Source organism: Copadichromis virginalis, linkage group LG15 (assembly GCF_057382275.1).
Source record: "Copadichromis virginalis isolate Kocher_CV1m ecotype Utaka linkage group LG15, C_Virginalis_male_GT1.1, whole genome shotgun sequence".
In the NCBI taxonomy this organism is placed as follows: domain Eukaryota; kingdom Metazoa; phylum Chordata; class Actinopteri; order Cichliformes; family Cichlidae; genus Copadichromis; species Copadichromis virginalis.
Window position 1 is genome coordinate 30,301,322 of NC_140632.1, and position 14,928 is coordinate 30,316,249.

Here is a 14,928-nt window from a genome sequence, read left to right on the forward strand (position 1 = left end):
GCCCATTCAGCAACTGAAGAATTTGAAAGTTAATTAAAACAAAATATAATTTTACATTAAATAAAAAAGTTTTAAACTTAATTAAAATAAAACATGTCTTAAATTAAAATAAGTAAACTATCATGTTTATTGCTGCCAAAAAACAAGTTAAACACATTTGGACAGTGAAGGAATGTCAGGATTCTTGCTCAGAAAAAGGATCAACATGCTCTGAAGTCAGAGTTCCAGTCCACAAAAACTTTTTTTGTAACAAAATATCGATTTCTGCTGTCCCTGTATCGATACATTATTAGCAAACAAAATATCACGATACTACACAGTATTGATTTTTCCCCCCCACCCCTAATGGCAACGTGAGAGCAATAATTTGGAAAACGATTCGTGCTCAACACTACCCAGCAGCTGTCTCTGCTCCCCTCACAGATTTCTGAGTGCCCTTTCAACTGATGGATGTACTACAACCCTAAGCTCCATCAACAAGAGCATCAATTACTGCTTTGTTAGCTACATTTAACTACATTTTTTATAGAAAAAAATACACTGCTCAAAAATCTTAAGGGAACACCTGATCATCACAGTATAAGTTAGTCAGTTAAACTTTAGGGATATCAATCTGTCCAGCAAGGATGCATAAACTATTGTGAGTGGATTCTAAATGCTTTGGTGTAAATGAAAATAACAACAGGTACAGTATAAAATCATCAACAAGACTGTCACGGTCCTGGGTCGGTGACTCAGTGGTTTTGTATTTTTGAATTATTATATAGTTTCTGAGTTCATGATTTGTCCCTGCTAGTCTCCTAGTTTTTGTCTCAGTATTTCTAGCTCCCTAGTTTTTTAGTATTTGCTGATTTCAGGTTTTGTTATGTGCCTTCCCTGTGTTCCGTGTTGTGTCTAGTCTGTGCCTTCCTGTCCCACATTTCAGGTTCATTGTGTTAAGCTTACATGTCTTGAGTTCAGCCTGTGTGTTTCCTGTTTTACTTTGATGGTCCTGGTCCTTTGTCAGTGTAGTCTGATTTACTTCCTGTGTCTCGTTATGTCAGATTAATCCCAGCCGTGTGTTCCTCCTGTTATGCATTCCTGCCTCGTTACCTGGTGTGTATATAGTGTGTGCTTTCCTTTGTTCAGTTTGATCGTCTGCGTTTCCTCCTGCATGTTATCATCCTCTGTGGTTCCTTTGGATTACCTCTGTCCTCGTGTTTCCAAGTTTTCTAGTTTCAGGTTTGCGTTATCTTAATGCTTAGTTTTGGTTAGTTTTCTCTGTGCCACCTGTTTGTACTTTTGTTCAACCATCAATAAAGGCTTTTGTTATCATCCACCTTCGTCTCAGTTTGCCTCCACTTGGGTCCTCAGCCTCATTCCTTCCATGCCAACTGCCCCGGCAGACGTGACAAAGACAACCTCCAACAAGAGATCGTCGTTCTCTCCTTGTCCCCCTGACTCAATTTTCTTTCGTTTTTTGTTTTCAATAGGATCCTTGTCACTACTGGTAGCATGAAACAGTACCTGTAGTCCATTCAAGTTGAAGAAGTAGTCTGGCTCTTTTAGAAAGGCACATAGGGTTTTCTGCATCTCCTAATACAGTCTCACAAGTGTTCAGGAGTAGCAAGAGACATGAGAAGAGCTGGGCAGGGATATATACATGCATTAACCCTGAAGCTGGACCAGTATGTACTTCTTTGTGTGAGCAGGGCATCATTACCAGAGCCCTCCAAAATGACCTCCAGTGATCTACTTGTGCATGTTTCCCAACAACATGTCAGAATCAGATGCTATAAGGTTGACATTAGTGCCCTTTATCAGGCCCTGTGCTGACAGACCAACACCATATAGTTTGAATGGCATTCGCCAGAGAACACCAGAACTGGCAGGTCTGCCACTGGTGCTTCATTCTCTTGTCCTATGTGAGCTTGTTAGCTTACCACTGTATGAAAATGCTTCTCTACAAAGCTAAATGCACAAGAATAATATAATTCTTCACAGTGAATTGACTGAATCTTGATTCAGAAAAACATCTGTGTGGAAGATTACAATAATCCAGCCGTTTGATGTCTGAATCAAACATAATACTCTTTATAGTGTCACATAAATGCCATTTTATAAGGCCAGTAGAAAAGCTTGCCTTGAGTATAAAGTATAAACTGTTCCTCTCTCCTGAACTTCCTTTCTCAGAAGGTTAACGTGCAGCTGTCAGTCTGAAGCTTCACATCCACTAATCTCAAAGTACTTCAGAGCACATTCTCTATGAAAGTCAGCGGGTATGAACAAGTGCACGCTCACACACATATGCTACTTACTCTTCAGCCTGGATAGAGTCCACTGGAGCCACATAATTACTGGGAATGTAGCCGCTGCCACCGGTAGTGAGGGAGCGAGCATCCCACCAGTCCCCTTCACTGAAAGACAAAAAGAGGAATAGGGTGAGGAAAGGAGAACATTTATACAACTTCATTTTATATGAGCTGACATGCTCTGGTCCACTCACTTGTGCAACATATATAGAACTCTATAATCCCTATATAAGTTTAAAATTAAGAAACAGCTAAAAGAAATGCACGTTATCAAAGAACAGCTCAATGAGTTCAGGAGAGCATATTTTAGCCGCTGAAGTAAGAACATAATGACGATATAATAAAGATGTATTTTTTTGAAGGTGTATATTATTATTTCCTCATCATCAGAAAACACGTTATAAAAAGCTGAAGCTGGTCCTGATGTTTCCTAACGAGACGAGGAAGAAACTGAGATTCTGGGTTCATCCAATCCTCATGAGAAGGCAGCAGCAAGGAGACTTTCATGGTTTAAACCAGGAGTTCGAGTTAAAGCACCACATCTGGAAAAAAATTCACAGAGGCTGAGGTGAAATAGTACTATACTAATAATTATAATATATTATAATAATTCAACCAGGCTGCATTTTGAGCTACAAGTACACTCGTTGCCAAATGCAGTCATCTGATTGGTCAGTTCTGTTTATTTAGACCTAAAAAATCTGAAAACTTGAGCTTGGCTTGGCTCAAAAAATGAAGTGTTCTATAATGTTCTACTAGAAATAATCTCCAAGGACAAGCACTATATCCCCCAGTCCTCTGAAATGTTTGTTGAAAAACTACTGCTGGCCTCCAAGTTCTTAATTAATAATAAGCAATCAATTGTAATCAAATAATAATTAAAGTTCTAAAACAGACGTCTTGATATGAAGACTATAATGTCAAAAAGGAATTTGACATTAATAACGTCCTGCACTATAGTTTCATAAGTAGCTAAATCAATAATTTTGACCCATATTAAAAATATAAAGACAAAGTATGGAGATCACAAAACACTGAGAGGTGGAATCACACCAGTAGTTTAGAGTTTCAGATTGGATTTGCCAACAAAAGTAAAAATGTACTGTAGTACAGCGGTCCCCAACCCCCCAGCCTCGGACCGGTACCGGTCCATGAGTCGTTTGGTACCGGGCCGCGAGAGTTGAGGCTCAGGTGTGAACTGTATGGTTTTCAGGGTTTTTATCGGTTTTCAGCGTTATTTTGTTATCGTTTTTATCATTAACTCGGTTTTCCTGGGTCTTTTCACGTGTGTTATGAATAAATCTTCTTTTTTCCGTACCAGTACTAGTTTTATCCGCGACACCTTAAAGGCCGGTCCGTGAAAATATTGTCGGGCATAAACCGGTCCGTGGCGCAAAAAAGGTTGGAGACCGCTGCTGTAGTATCTAACAATGTACCCTTCGTCTCTCCATCTCTGTGCTAAAACCGTGCCTCACTGACATGCTGTACCACTCTGCACTTATTACTATCATGTCCCTTACACACTGGGAAGGAATGGCTTTAGATGTGTGTGAGTTTATCTATGCATGAGAGAGACGGTTATAAGACAGAGAAAGAGACAGAGAGAGGGGAGTGGAGGAAAGGGGAGGAGCGCAGAGGCGTTGCTGAGCCTTCATTTATTCTGAATAAAGCCATGATGAGGATTGCCTGGGGACGACATCCCAGGCAGAAACAGACACGCTTCCCTTTGTTCAGAGGGGATCCCTTGGGAAGGGAGGGAGAGAGGCACACATGAAGTCTCAACAATAAACCTTCTGAGGGTAAAAAGTATGCAGCAGTAAGAGGATGTGTTTTTCTGTGTAATGTCGATATGTGTGTTTGCATGGAACCGGGGAGGCATAAACAGACGGGGTGGGGTGGGCCCCAGTCTGTCCCGCTGCCTCTTTTGTCTCCTGAAACAAACCCTTTAAACCAACTCTGTACCACCACAAAAAGACTGAAAACAACAACGAGAGTAAACAAGGAACCTCCCTCCTGTCTCCAAATGGATTCAAATCCTCTTTCCCTGTGGTGACTGCTGATGAGAGTATAATTAAATACAGCACTGTGTCGACTGAGACGAGTGGTACAGACGGCCATTCACACCACAGCACGTTTATTCATAGCCTGTGGTCGGATCAGAACAATTCAAGTTGAATTTACTAATAGTGTAATCGTGTAGTGTAGGATTCTTTTTCTTTATTATGTCTGATGAAGCTACACAATAACACGCTCAATGGTGGCTTACAAAAAACCTGAGCTGAAGGGAGTGGCTTCTAAACATTCAGAGATGTTTCCTTTAGGATGCCATCATGTAACACAAAGGAGACACATTGCCTTCTGTCAGCTGAGACTCTCCCAGAACTAGTTTGTTGCCCAGGCAGGCGGGGGCATCTGTTAGTCACTGCCAGCTCTGACAGGCTAGAGCAGACGAAGGCTTTAGGCAATTTTACTGCCTTTCTCCACCAGGGGTCAGTGTGGGCAGCTGAAAGGAGCCCTGACCATACTTGAGGCGTGGGTGGATGGAGAGAGGTGGAAAGGAGAGAAGTAAGGGAGTAAAGATATAGCAATCTATGTTTTATGCTGGGGAGAAAAACATACAGAAAGGAGGAAGAGGAGGGAGGTTGGGGCTTTAATGACACTTTTTTCCTGCTCTGGCTGGAGCCCTGGAAAGGCCGAGGTGTGTTGTGGAATGTGCAAGACAGCGGCTAAGTGGGTGTGGCGAGAAGGAAGGCTAACCTTGTTGTGCCATAAGGCACTCATGTATGGACAAGAGGCTGAAAATGAAAATGAATCAGAAGAAAACTCACATGGGAACTGCATTACCTTTTAACAATAGAGGCTTGTGCTTGTTTATAATATAGTATCAGTAAGACCACCAATACAAACATCCATGTTACTAAAATTAGCAGCACTAACTCACTTCTACAAGGAATCACGGGGAATTTGTGAACTTCTTTCCCATTTTTGACCTAAATTTAGTCTCTAAGGTTTATATAGATTGCTCCACCATTAGAATTTACTTAGAATTTTCTCTGAAACCAAAAAGATAAATTTGTGCAATTTCCACATTATTTCTAACAAACTACTTCAAGCTGCTGCCCGATTAATTTGACAACCCATATTAGCATGTTGATTTATTTATATTTATCAAGGACAATGGAAATCAAGATTGTAAAAGCCAAAAGCTGAAAACTTAGCGGTCCACCCTCTTAACTCAATATGGTCACTCCAAAACCAGTGGGTGACAATTACCATTTATATACATTGATCTCAGTCAGGGAAAGCAAGGTAGCACTACTTGCCCAGTGAAATCAAAAAATAAACATCAATTTCAAAGCAAAAGATTTCTTTCCCTTTGCATCTCAAACAGCGCTCTTCATCATAGCCTGTCTCATCTCTCTCCGTCTCTTAAAAATTACTGCCATATTGTTGTCGCTGGAAGCAGCCTTAACTCTGAATGACTATGAGTCCAGTGAAATCTGAAGTGTGTCTCATTTCTGCTGGTGTATCTGTCCTGATTTAAGCTTGTCACAATGTAAAGTCAGCAGCTTTTTCTGGTGTCTATGTGTGAGCATTGTGGATAAACCTCTCGTATTTGACAAGAAACTGATAAGAGACAAGAGACTAGCGAGGTAGACAAGCTGCTGCTGGCTCTGCTTTCACTGCTCTGAGATCAGTTACCATCTGCACCTACTGTTAGCAAGTAAACAAGCTTCTGTGATTTCTCATCTTTGCATATAAGTTTGATCTTATTAGCCTTATAAGGAAAACTGAAGTCAATATCAGTGTTATACACTATACAGTGTTATATACTAGATTGATAGAAACTTTGTTTTCATGGTTGCATTCTTCTTACAAGTAATAAACCCAACTTTTCTCTGAAAAATAAATATTCAATTTTGAAATCCAGCAGCAATATACCAGCAACATAATACTGTCACTCCACTGTGTTCATGTGCTTAGAAATCACAAAACTAACAGCAACACTCACAGCCTACTGTTTAATTCTGAAACTATATGGGTCCCCTCTGCAGTGCTATTCTGCACATGTACTGAGCAACCTTATTACAATGAAATGTGAAGGAGAACAGGGTCACAGCGCAGTCCCAGCAGTGTTCATGCTCTCCTCAAATGTCAGCGCACTGCCGCAGGAACCCAAACAAACAGAGGCAGGCTGAGATGCAGCCGGATGCAGACACAAAGACAATGAAAACCATCAAGGATAGTTAAAGAGCTGGCAGATGATTGTGGCTCTTTTCTTGTTCAGTTTCACACACACACACACACACACACACACACACACACACACACACACACACACACACTTTGCTGCAGTTCTGCTGACTAGCAGAAAGGCAAGCCAACATGACTGTGGGTGTAACCTAGGAACTTCCTGTTCAGAAGGAAGTCTTGAAGTTACACTACACTCATCACTGCTGGTTGGAGATCCTGCTCCACCCTCTGTAAAATCATGACTGTCATATTGCTTGTTCAAGCCACCACTTTTACCTCATGTGAAAGGCTCTGCACCCTTTAATGCCATACCCTATGAAAAGCTGCTGCCAATTCTGGCTTTCTCAACCAGCTACTGTGGTCTTAGGTCTTATTTCATGGTTTGAATAATTGAGTTTTCAACGCTGAGGTTGCCAGAGCAGAACACAGCTTTTATGTTTCACAAACTGAAGCAGTAAAGCAGGCTTATTTTGGGCTCTTTCCTGCTCTACATTATGAAACCAAAACATTTCTTTTTCGTGTACAAGCTGCCACTTTCGACTCATCTGAAAACTTGTCTGCACCTCTCCAAGTAGCTAGCGCCATCTTCTCGTAGACTTGCATTTCTCCTGAGTGTGGACAGACTGATAAGCAGCTGCAACTTACGTGCTGTTGATAATCTGGAACCTCTCTCCCTTCTTGAAGCTGAGGTCATCTTCTGTCCGTGCCTCGTAGTCATAAAGTGCCACAAAGAGGGTGACTCCTGCAGGAGGGACCAAACCATAGTGTCAGCGCTAGGAGGATTAGCAAGAAAATCAAGTTTAAAATTACACTCTGAACTGAAATGAGCTGCAACAACAGCTCCTTCACAATGAGGATAAAGGAACAACTGTGTGAAGTACATTGTATGGTAGCAGATCTTTTTAAACTTTTAAAATCAGAACAACATGACTTTTTAGATGCAACTCCTAGAAGGTAAAAATTAAAGATCTTGTACAAGAACTTCAGCCGAATGGGTGAAGACAAAAGCAGAAAAAATGGAACTATTTGATTGATTGTATACTATTGTATGGTACTAAGGAGGTTCTTAAAATATATTAAAACTATTTTTTGGTTGGCAGTTGGAACTGTTTAGCCTGAGGTAGTAGAGACTGACTGTACATACACTAGGATAGGTTCTGCTGTAGCTCCGTAATGTCCGTTCAAAGCTTTTTCTAACATAGTCACGATCCAAATCCTCTTTAACATGTTCAGTGTTGATGAGACTCCTTCTACACACAAGTACTGCCGTCACTTTCTGTGTATATAATCAAGTGCTCTTTGAGGATAGACTGTTAGAATGTTTAGCCCTTAACTCCCTTCGCAGCATTAATTTCACCGATAACCACAAAATGCTGAAGATTCTTGAAAGAAGATCAAGGAGGAGATACGATGCTGCCAACCATGGCTAAATTGGAAAGAGCGATGGACAACAGCACCGTCCATCTTTCCAGAGAGACATTGATCGATTGCACTGGGTTGAAGTCCAATGACTAAATCAGAAACAGACAAAAACGAGCTAAAAAGATACAAGTTCAGTTTCTGTACAATCATGGTGTGTGGTGGATGTGAATACTGGATCATCTGAAAGATAAAACATAAACATTGAAATATCAGATAGAAACCTTGTTTTATAATGGTTTCAAACCATCAAACCGACACGTCAGACACAAACTAAATCCACCAGCTTCCTGCAGTTTACCACAAGTTATATTTATGACCTTCTAATACCTTTGTTAATGCCACTATGGTTAAGCAATTTGACAAAGCAATAATATTTGGTTCATGTAGTTCATTGCAGGCTTGCCCATGTCCTTGTCACCGTGGAAATCTTGTATGTAGGCTATCAATTTAGGCTAATATGTTAGAGCTGCTTGACCTGGAATTGCTGCTTTTCACTGATTTGATTCCTTCTGTGCCAGGATCGAAACCCTTGAGCAATATTTTGAGATTAATTTTAAATTGTAATGTTAGAAGAAAAAGCTGTATGTTGATTCCTGCTTCTCAGGTCTTAGCATTCTGAATATTTGAAGACCTGATTTACCAGTTAAGTCCTTATTTTTAGATTATTGTCTTCATCTTTTTAAGGATTCGGGAAGGCTTTTAGTCTAAAAGAACCAGCGAGTCTTAATCATACAGATCACGTTTACTCTATGACACTATATGCTTTATATTTGTAGACTAACTTTTGCAGAATCAATATTCTCCTCCACCAGTTTTGTTAATTTACCTCTTATCACAGATGTAAGAAAGAACAGTATCCTTTAAATATCTATCTCAGCACTGTTTTCTGACCCTTACACACCTTTTATAGAATATGTTATTGGATAACAGGAGGTCAACAATAAAAAGAGACTAAGGAAGAAAGAAATTCAAACTGGTACAGTAATAAAAAAGCAATAGAAGAAACAATCAAAAAGGCATTTTGTCTAGACACTGGCTCAGTCAAATTCTGGCAACATTGTGACATGGAGTGATCTTTGCTTACCTTTAATTGAAGCTAAAACCCACACAGAACTGCTAAAACTGCTACAAGATAGTTTCAAAGTGTTGGCAAAAGTTCAAAATTGACCTTACAAGCCAGAGCTCCTGCTTGCCTAAAGCAAATCCACCACTTCAATTAGATAAAGCTGACAGTAATGTGAATGTAGCAGCAGGGCAGCCAAAGGTCTGACATTGAATTGTCCAGTGACAGAAGCTTGAATATGGACTTACTTCAATCCAGCCTGACTCCCATCAGACTGGCTAAAACTCGAGATAAAGACCAGTGGCCTGCAAAACCTTTTCAGCCATGCCAGCATTATCTCAACGACTCCACACAGACAAGACTGAAAACATCAAGCTGGCTGAAATAGAGCAGAAGTTGTTGTTTTCCCTTTCAAAAGCCATTACAAAGTGACTTTTATGAACAAATCTCGAATGCCTTTCTGCTTCTCTGTTTGTCACACCAAACTGCAATAATCCTGACAACAAGGCAGGTGTTGTGGAAAGTTCAACTGGAAAACCTCGCAATGTGTGAAACGAAAGCAGTTATGTAATGCTTTCAATGTCCAAATAACGATTCTACTGACTGGGACTGAGTCAAATGAATGCAACGACTTGGATAAGTGAGAGCAAAACAACCTGCTTATACAATATGAGTACTTATTAATACAGTGTGAAACCCTTACTCTGTCTTTACACTGTATTTCTAATGTTACTTATAACAGATACAACTTCGAAATCTAAAGTTGTTAACAGTAACATCTGAAAGGTTGAAACATCATTTTTATAACAGGCTTTACATGGCAGAATCTGTAATCTAGCTGTGTTTGTATTTTCTATAACATTTTACCACAAATAAAACAGATTAAACAGTTACCTCCTCCTAACCTGCTGATATCATTAGCTGCTATTAGCCCATTCTGCATCTATTAATGTGGGTATATAATGCTTTGATATTTGCTGAGTTTACCCATTTTTTGGTTAACATTACATAAAGCAGAAAATGATACTTGAGGTAATTTACAAACAACCCCATAATTTGTACAGAAAAGTAGCTGTAGCTCGATTGCACCATCTGGAGCACAGTTGAACACACATGCGAGTGGCATAATATGGCAAGTTGGTAACTACTTTGTGAAATACATTGATGGAAAGTTTTCCTCTTTCAATATTAGGTGAACATACTTCACGTAGATATGCAGAGAAAAAGCAAAAATCTAGTTCTGGTAAGTTATAGAAAGAAAATTGTTTTCTGCTGACTTTTTAGTGGATATATATAATGTCACTTACAGAGCGTGATATTTTATTAATTTCAACATATTGGCGGATGTTCTTTTTTCTTGAAACACATAAAACATAAAGGTAAGTGTAGTTCTTTATTGTTCCAAACACATATGCCACCAACAAGGAAGCCCTCTGGTGGACAAGCTATACAACGTCAACACACATAACATAGTTGAAGGGTGTTTCTTATTTCTTCTTTTTTTTAATTTAATGGCTATTACTGATACTGATAGACTGACAAACAGATAATATCAAACAGACCATTTTTCAATGCTATTTGAATGATTGTCTTTCGCCAATTAAAAAACTACTGCGATGACGGAGATACCTCTTATGGGAGGTTAAAGTACAGACAAGAACATGTAAACAGCCATACGTTACCATACGCATGCACGCAAAGCTCCTGAAAGTTGAACAAGAAAGTTGGTCTTTGAACTGGAATTTATCTTAACGACAGACAAAAACTTCTCTGATTATCTGGATGCTCATCTTTCTTCCACCATTTCATCAACTGTAACTGTAATGATATTATCAATAACAAATAATGGCTCCAGTTATGAAAATAAGACCCCAAATCAAATATTATCTTTTAACAGCTCGGAAATCCAATTTTAGTTTCGCTCCATTTGTCTCGCCTCGTAACAGGTCTCAGGTCTGAGACGACAGCAGCTGTTTGATGCTGTGGAGTGTTTGACATATGAAAGCTGAACAGGCAATTCTTTAGAGTCCACTTACACCGGCTTGATAATTCAAGTAATTTCTCATCAGAGTCTCATCAAACGGATTCTTTGTCAGGAGGCAGCAGTGATATGAAGAGGCTTGTTGTGGCGCTCTGGGTGATGGAACTGCAGATAAAGAGGACCTGCTGTTACTTATGTGAAAAACCAACACAGATGTGAGAGGAGACCTTTAAAAAGAGTGTTTGATTGAAACACTCGAGTTCTCCAACCGAACAACATCAACAAAACCTTCAAGCCAGAACAGCTGTTTGTGGTGTTTGAATGTTCGATTAGGTCAGCAGAGGTGAGCGCCAACTATAAACTAGTTTATCGATCAGAGTTGTCTGTTGCGATGCCACTCAATTAGTTACATAAGACCATGGTACTAGCCGAAAGTTTCCATTTGGGGAAAATGACATCAGCAAAAGATCAACTGATCAATAAGATTTCAGATACCAGCTCCACTGAAGGGGCTGACTGGGGCTGAGGAGAATGAGCTAGGCAGCTGCGTTATAACAAGGCTTTAAAGGGAAGGCCGGCTTACATCCAAATTTCTCCCACCAGGAGAAAATTAAAGAGCTAAACCCCTCTCTGCTTCTCTACCACCGTGTGGATTTGGATTATACAGAGCAGAAAAATAATCCACACTTTCAGGGAGTGTTCTGCTAAGTTGAGTGGAAATGCAGAGTTCCTCTGCATAGCAGCCTGGACTCAATCAAACACAAAGGATATCCTGAGTAGGAATATTCCCTACCTAAACAATGAAACCGGCACACAAAGGCCGGTGCTAATGCCAGTCGGACATTCCTGACATGGCCGGGCTGGGGTCGGACTGTCGAGGTTTTTGGGATGTTATGGGAAGTCTTTAACAGCAAGAGAAACCCCTCTTAGTTTGCTTTTGCATATGGAGGCGTATGCCTGTGGGTGGCTGTGAGCACAACACTATTACTAGGCCCAGTCAGCACCTTAATTGTGTGGGACTGAAACAAAAAGAACTAACACTCACACTTCAGGCTGTGATGGAAATCCTTCCCGTCTTCTGTCAAGCAATAAAGAGTATTTTCTCCAAGAAATTTGTTATTTACTCCCTCTATGTTGCTTGTTTGCAAAATACCATTTGTCTCTCAGCAGCATTGTCCTCACACTTCACATGACAGGACTGCTCAGATGCGAAAGCAAAGATGGAACAAGGATATGATCAGTTTTCTGCTTCTCTTCTGCAGTGATTTTCTAAGGGAGAGTTGCTCTTTTTATATGTCACACTATTCCCAAATGGTAACTAACAACTACAAACACAGTCTAATCTGTTTGCCACTGAGCAGATCTGCAAAAGAAGCTGAATATAAAGGTTTTTTTGCCCTATATCACAGCAGTGGTGACAGGCAAGCTCTGCTCTTTGTTTTCCCATTCTGTTATCATCCAAGTCCAGGGATCAAAACTGGCTGTTGTGAGCAGAGTCATCAAAGTCTTGATACGCTTCAAATGAACTTGAATTGTCTGGCATCCTCATGGCAGAATTGCAGTGGGAAAGTGGTATTCTTTGTCCCACTTGTTAATGTTAATGATACAAAGAAGTTCAAAAGACACAATTCATGGAGATAATGGTGGCCAAGGGAGGCGTTTTCAACCCACAGTGAAAGGGACGACTTTTTGTCTTCCCTGTTAATGTGCTTTTAGAATTTAGAAAATATAACTTATAAAATATAACTAAATGCTTTTTAAAACTGAAGAGAGACATTGCAGTCATATTTGTTGGGATCCTAAAGTCTGAAGCACCGTTGGATTTTATACTTCACTGTTGTAAAAGTTCAATTAGCTTCAACTCTGACTTTGTTTGGCGTTGACCTTCCAATTCGCAACTAATAAGATCACAGCTGTCCACGATGTAACCCGTGATAAACTTGTGATAGATGAAAAGGTTATTGTCTCTGTGTTTGAGTCCTCAGAAGCCTACGACAACACCGTCATGTTCTGCCACGATCTTAGCTGGAACACTACAGCATCCAACAACAACACTAATACCTGTCGACAGACATACTAGAAACTTCAGTCAGTTTCCTTTGCAGGGTAAATTGGCATACCAGCACTGTGTTTAATCACAAATTTAGGGCAAAGTTTTAGAGCACATGAAAAAATGTTTTAATATAAGATTTGGTAATTAATGGAGGGTTTATGACTGTACGGAGATGAAAGGAAATAACTAAGGCTTCATTTATAATTTAAAACTGAACCTAAACCTTTTGTGCATAGGTAAAGCACAGGTGTAGTGTAAGGACGGCACTGGTACAATGTAGGTAAGGTAAGGTGTAGGTACAGCACAGATAAAAACAGTCAAGGCGCAACAGGAGATGTATACATCTGTGTACTTGCCACAGCACTTGCCACTCACTTGTACACCACTTGCATTTAATCATCACTTATTGTTATTTTTTTCCCAGCCTCCCGACCCCAACCACCAGCAGGTTACGGCTGATTGATGTCCCTTCCTGAGCCTGGTTCTACAGGAGGTTTCTTCCTGTTAAAAAGGAGTTTTTCCTTCCCACTGTTGCCAGTGCTTGGACAAAGAGGGCCGTCTAATTTTCTCTGTATTACTGTAAAGTCTTTACCTTACAATATAAAGCTCCTTGAAATGACTGTTGCTATGATTTAGCCCTTTGTAAATATAATCACATTGAATTGAACTAAATTGAATTGGTAAAGCTCTGGATATTGATAAATCAACCTTAAGTACCAACGCTCTTTCATGTCAAAGTTGTTTAGACATGCGAGGTACCCTGCTGGCCTGCCTGTGCAGGTACATTCATTAGTACTGTGACAAAGTGGAAAACCCATCAAGATGAGGATGGCAATATAAATTAGGTATAAAGAAGGGAATTTTGACAGCACTGCTTAGTCTCCCTACACTGGGATCTTCAACAAATGGATCTACGTTTCTGAAGCTAACATGCACGTGCTCAGGGTTTATAGCTCAGGGAAAAAAACCCTAATCAGGACAGGTCTTACAGCAAATGCTAAGCATACTGTATATTACTGTGCAATTAATATATATATATTGAATCGCTTTTCATTACTTTCACATTCAGAAATAAAAATTGTGATTCCTTTACCTGTTCCACCCCGGGTCCTCAGCGTTCCCGTGTGTGAGGAAGTGCTGACTCCCCCGAAGACGGTCATCCCCTGTCCTACAGGAGCATGGAAGTTGTTGTAGTTGGGGATGGCGGTGACCCCGAAGTTGGGGTAGTGCTGTGGCGTGGGGTCGGCCCCATAGCGGTAGCCCGCTCCCTGGGAGATGCTGTTGTCTCGGTCATCTGTGAGTTTGGTTGCCTCCTTATCCTTGCATTGCACACAGCCCATTATCTATAATCTGTTCACGACACAGAAACAAGAGGCATTTTTTGAGTTTGGATAATAACTGTTGACTGGAGTGACAGGTCATTAAAAACAAAATGACTGCAGCTAACCAAAAGAAACCCATCCAACTGATTATATAAGTAATAAGGAATGAAATGTAATAATGAGCAAGGGAAATAAACACGCTACAAGAGCCTTAATTCAGGCAATAAATAAAAATTATATACTTTCAACCTGATGGGTGGATCGATAGGATGAGCTGGAGAACAGAGCTTAGCCACACTCCACAACAAACAGAACTGAAGCCATCGCTCTGTTAAAAGGTTTTAGTTCACACCATTTTCTCTACAGCTGAGATCCTTCCACTGATTAGCACTCTGGTCTGAGACACGGGGACCTTTTTTTACATAGCCTGACATACAGCTTGGTCTCTGGATGAGTCACACAAACAGTGTTTCTCTTTTATGGCCAGGAAGAAAAACAGCTCCTATCACATTGACGGTGCGGAGGCACAGAGCCATGCTGTC

The 14,928-nt window shown here is 40.3% G+C and overlaps 1 protein-coding gene across 4 annotated transcripts in view; it reads right to left on the minus strand.

The window, feature by feature from the left end:
- The window catches only part of fynb (FYN proto-oncogene, Src family tyrosine kinase b), an 88,725-nt gene that overhangs the window by 20,108 nt on the left and 53,689 nt on the right, over window positions 1–14,928 (minus strand). For all 4 annotated transcript variants that reach the window (XM_085432892.1, XM_085432890.1, XM_085432889.1 and 1 more), the window contains exons 3-5: window positions 14,158–14,414; window positions 7,191–7,287; window positions 2,298–2,396 (exon numbers count right to left, since the gene is read on the minus strand). In XM_085432892.1, coding sequence (XP_085289018.1) covers window positions 2,298–2,396; window positions 7,191–7,287; window positions 14,158–14,404 — 443 coding nt within the window. In that variant the 5' untranslated portion in view covers window positions 14,405–14,414. The remainder of the gene's footprint in view (window positions 1–2,297; window positions 2,397–7,190; window positions 7,288–14,157; window positions 14,415–14,928) is intronic.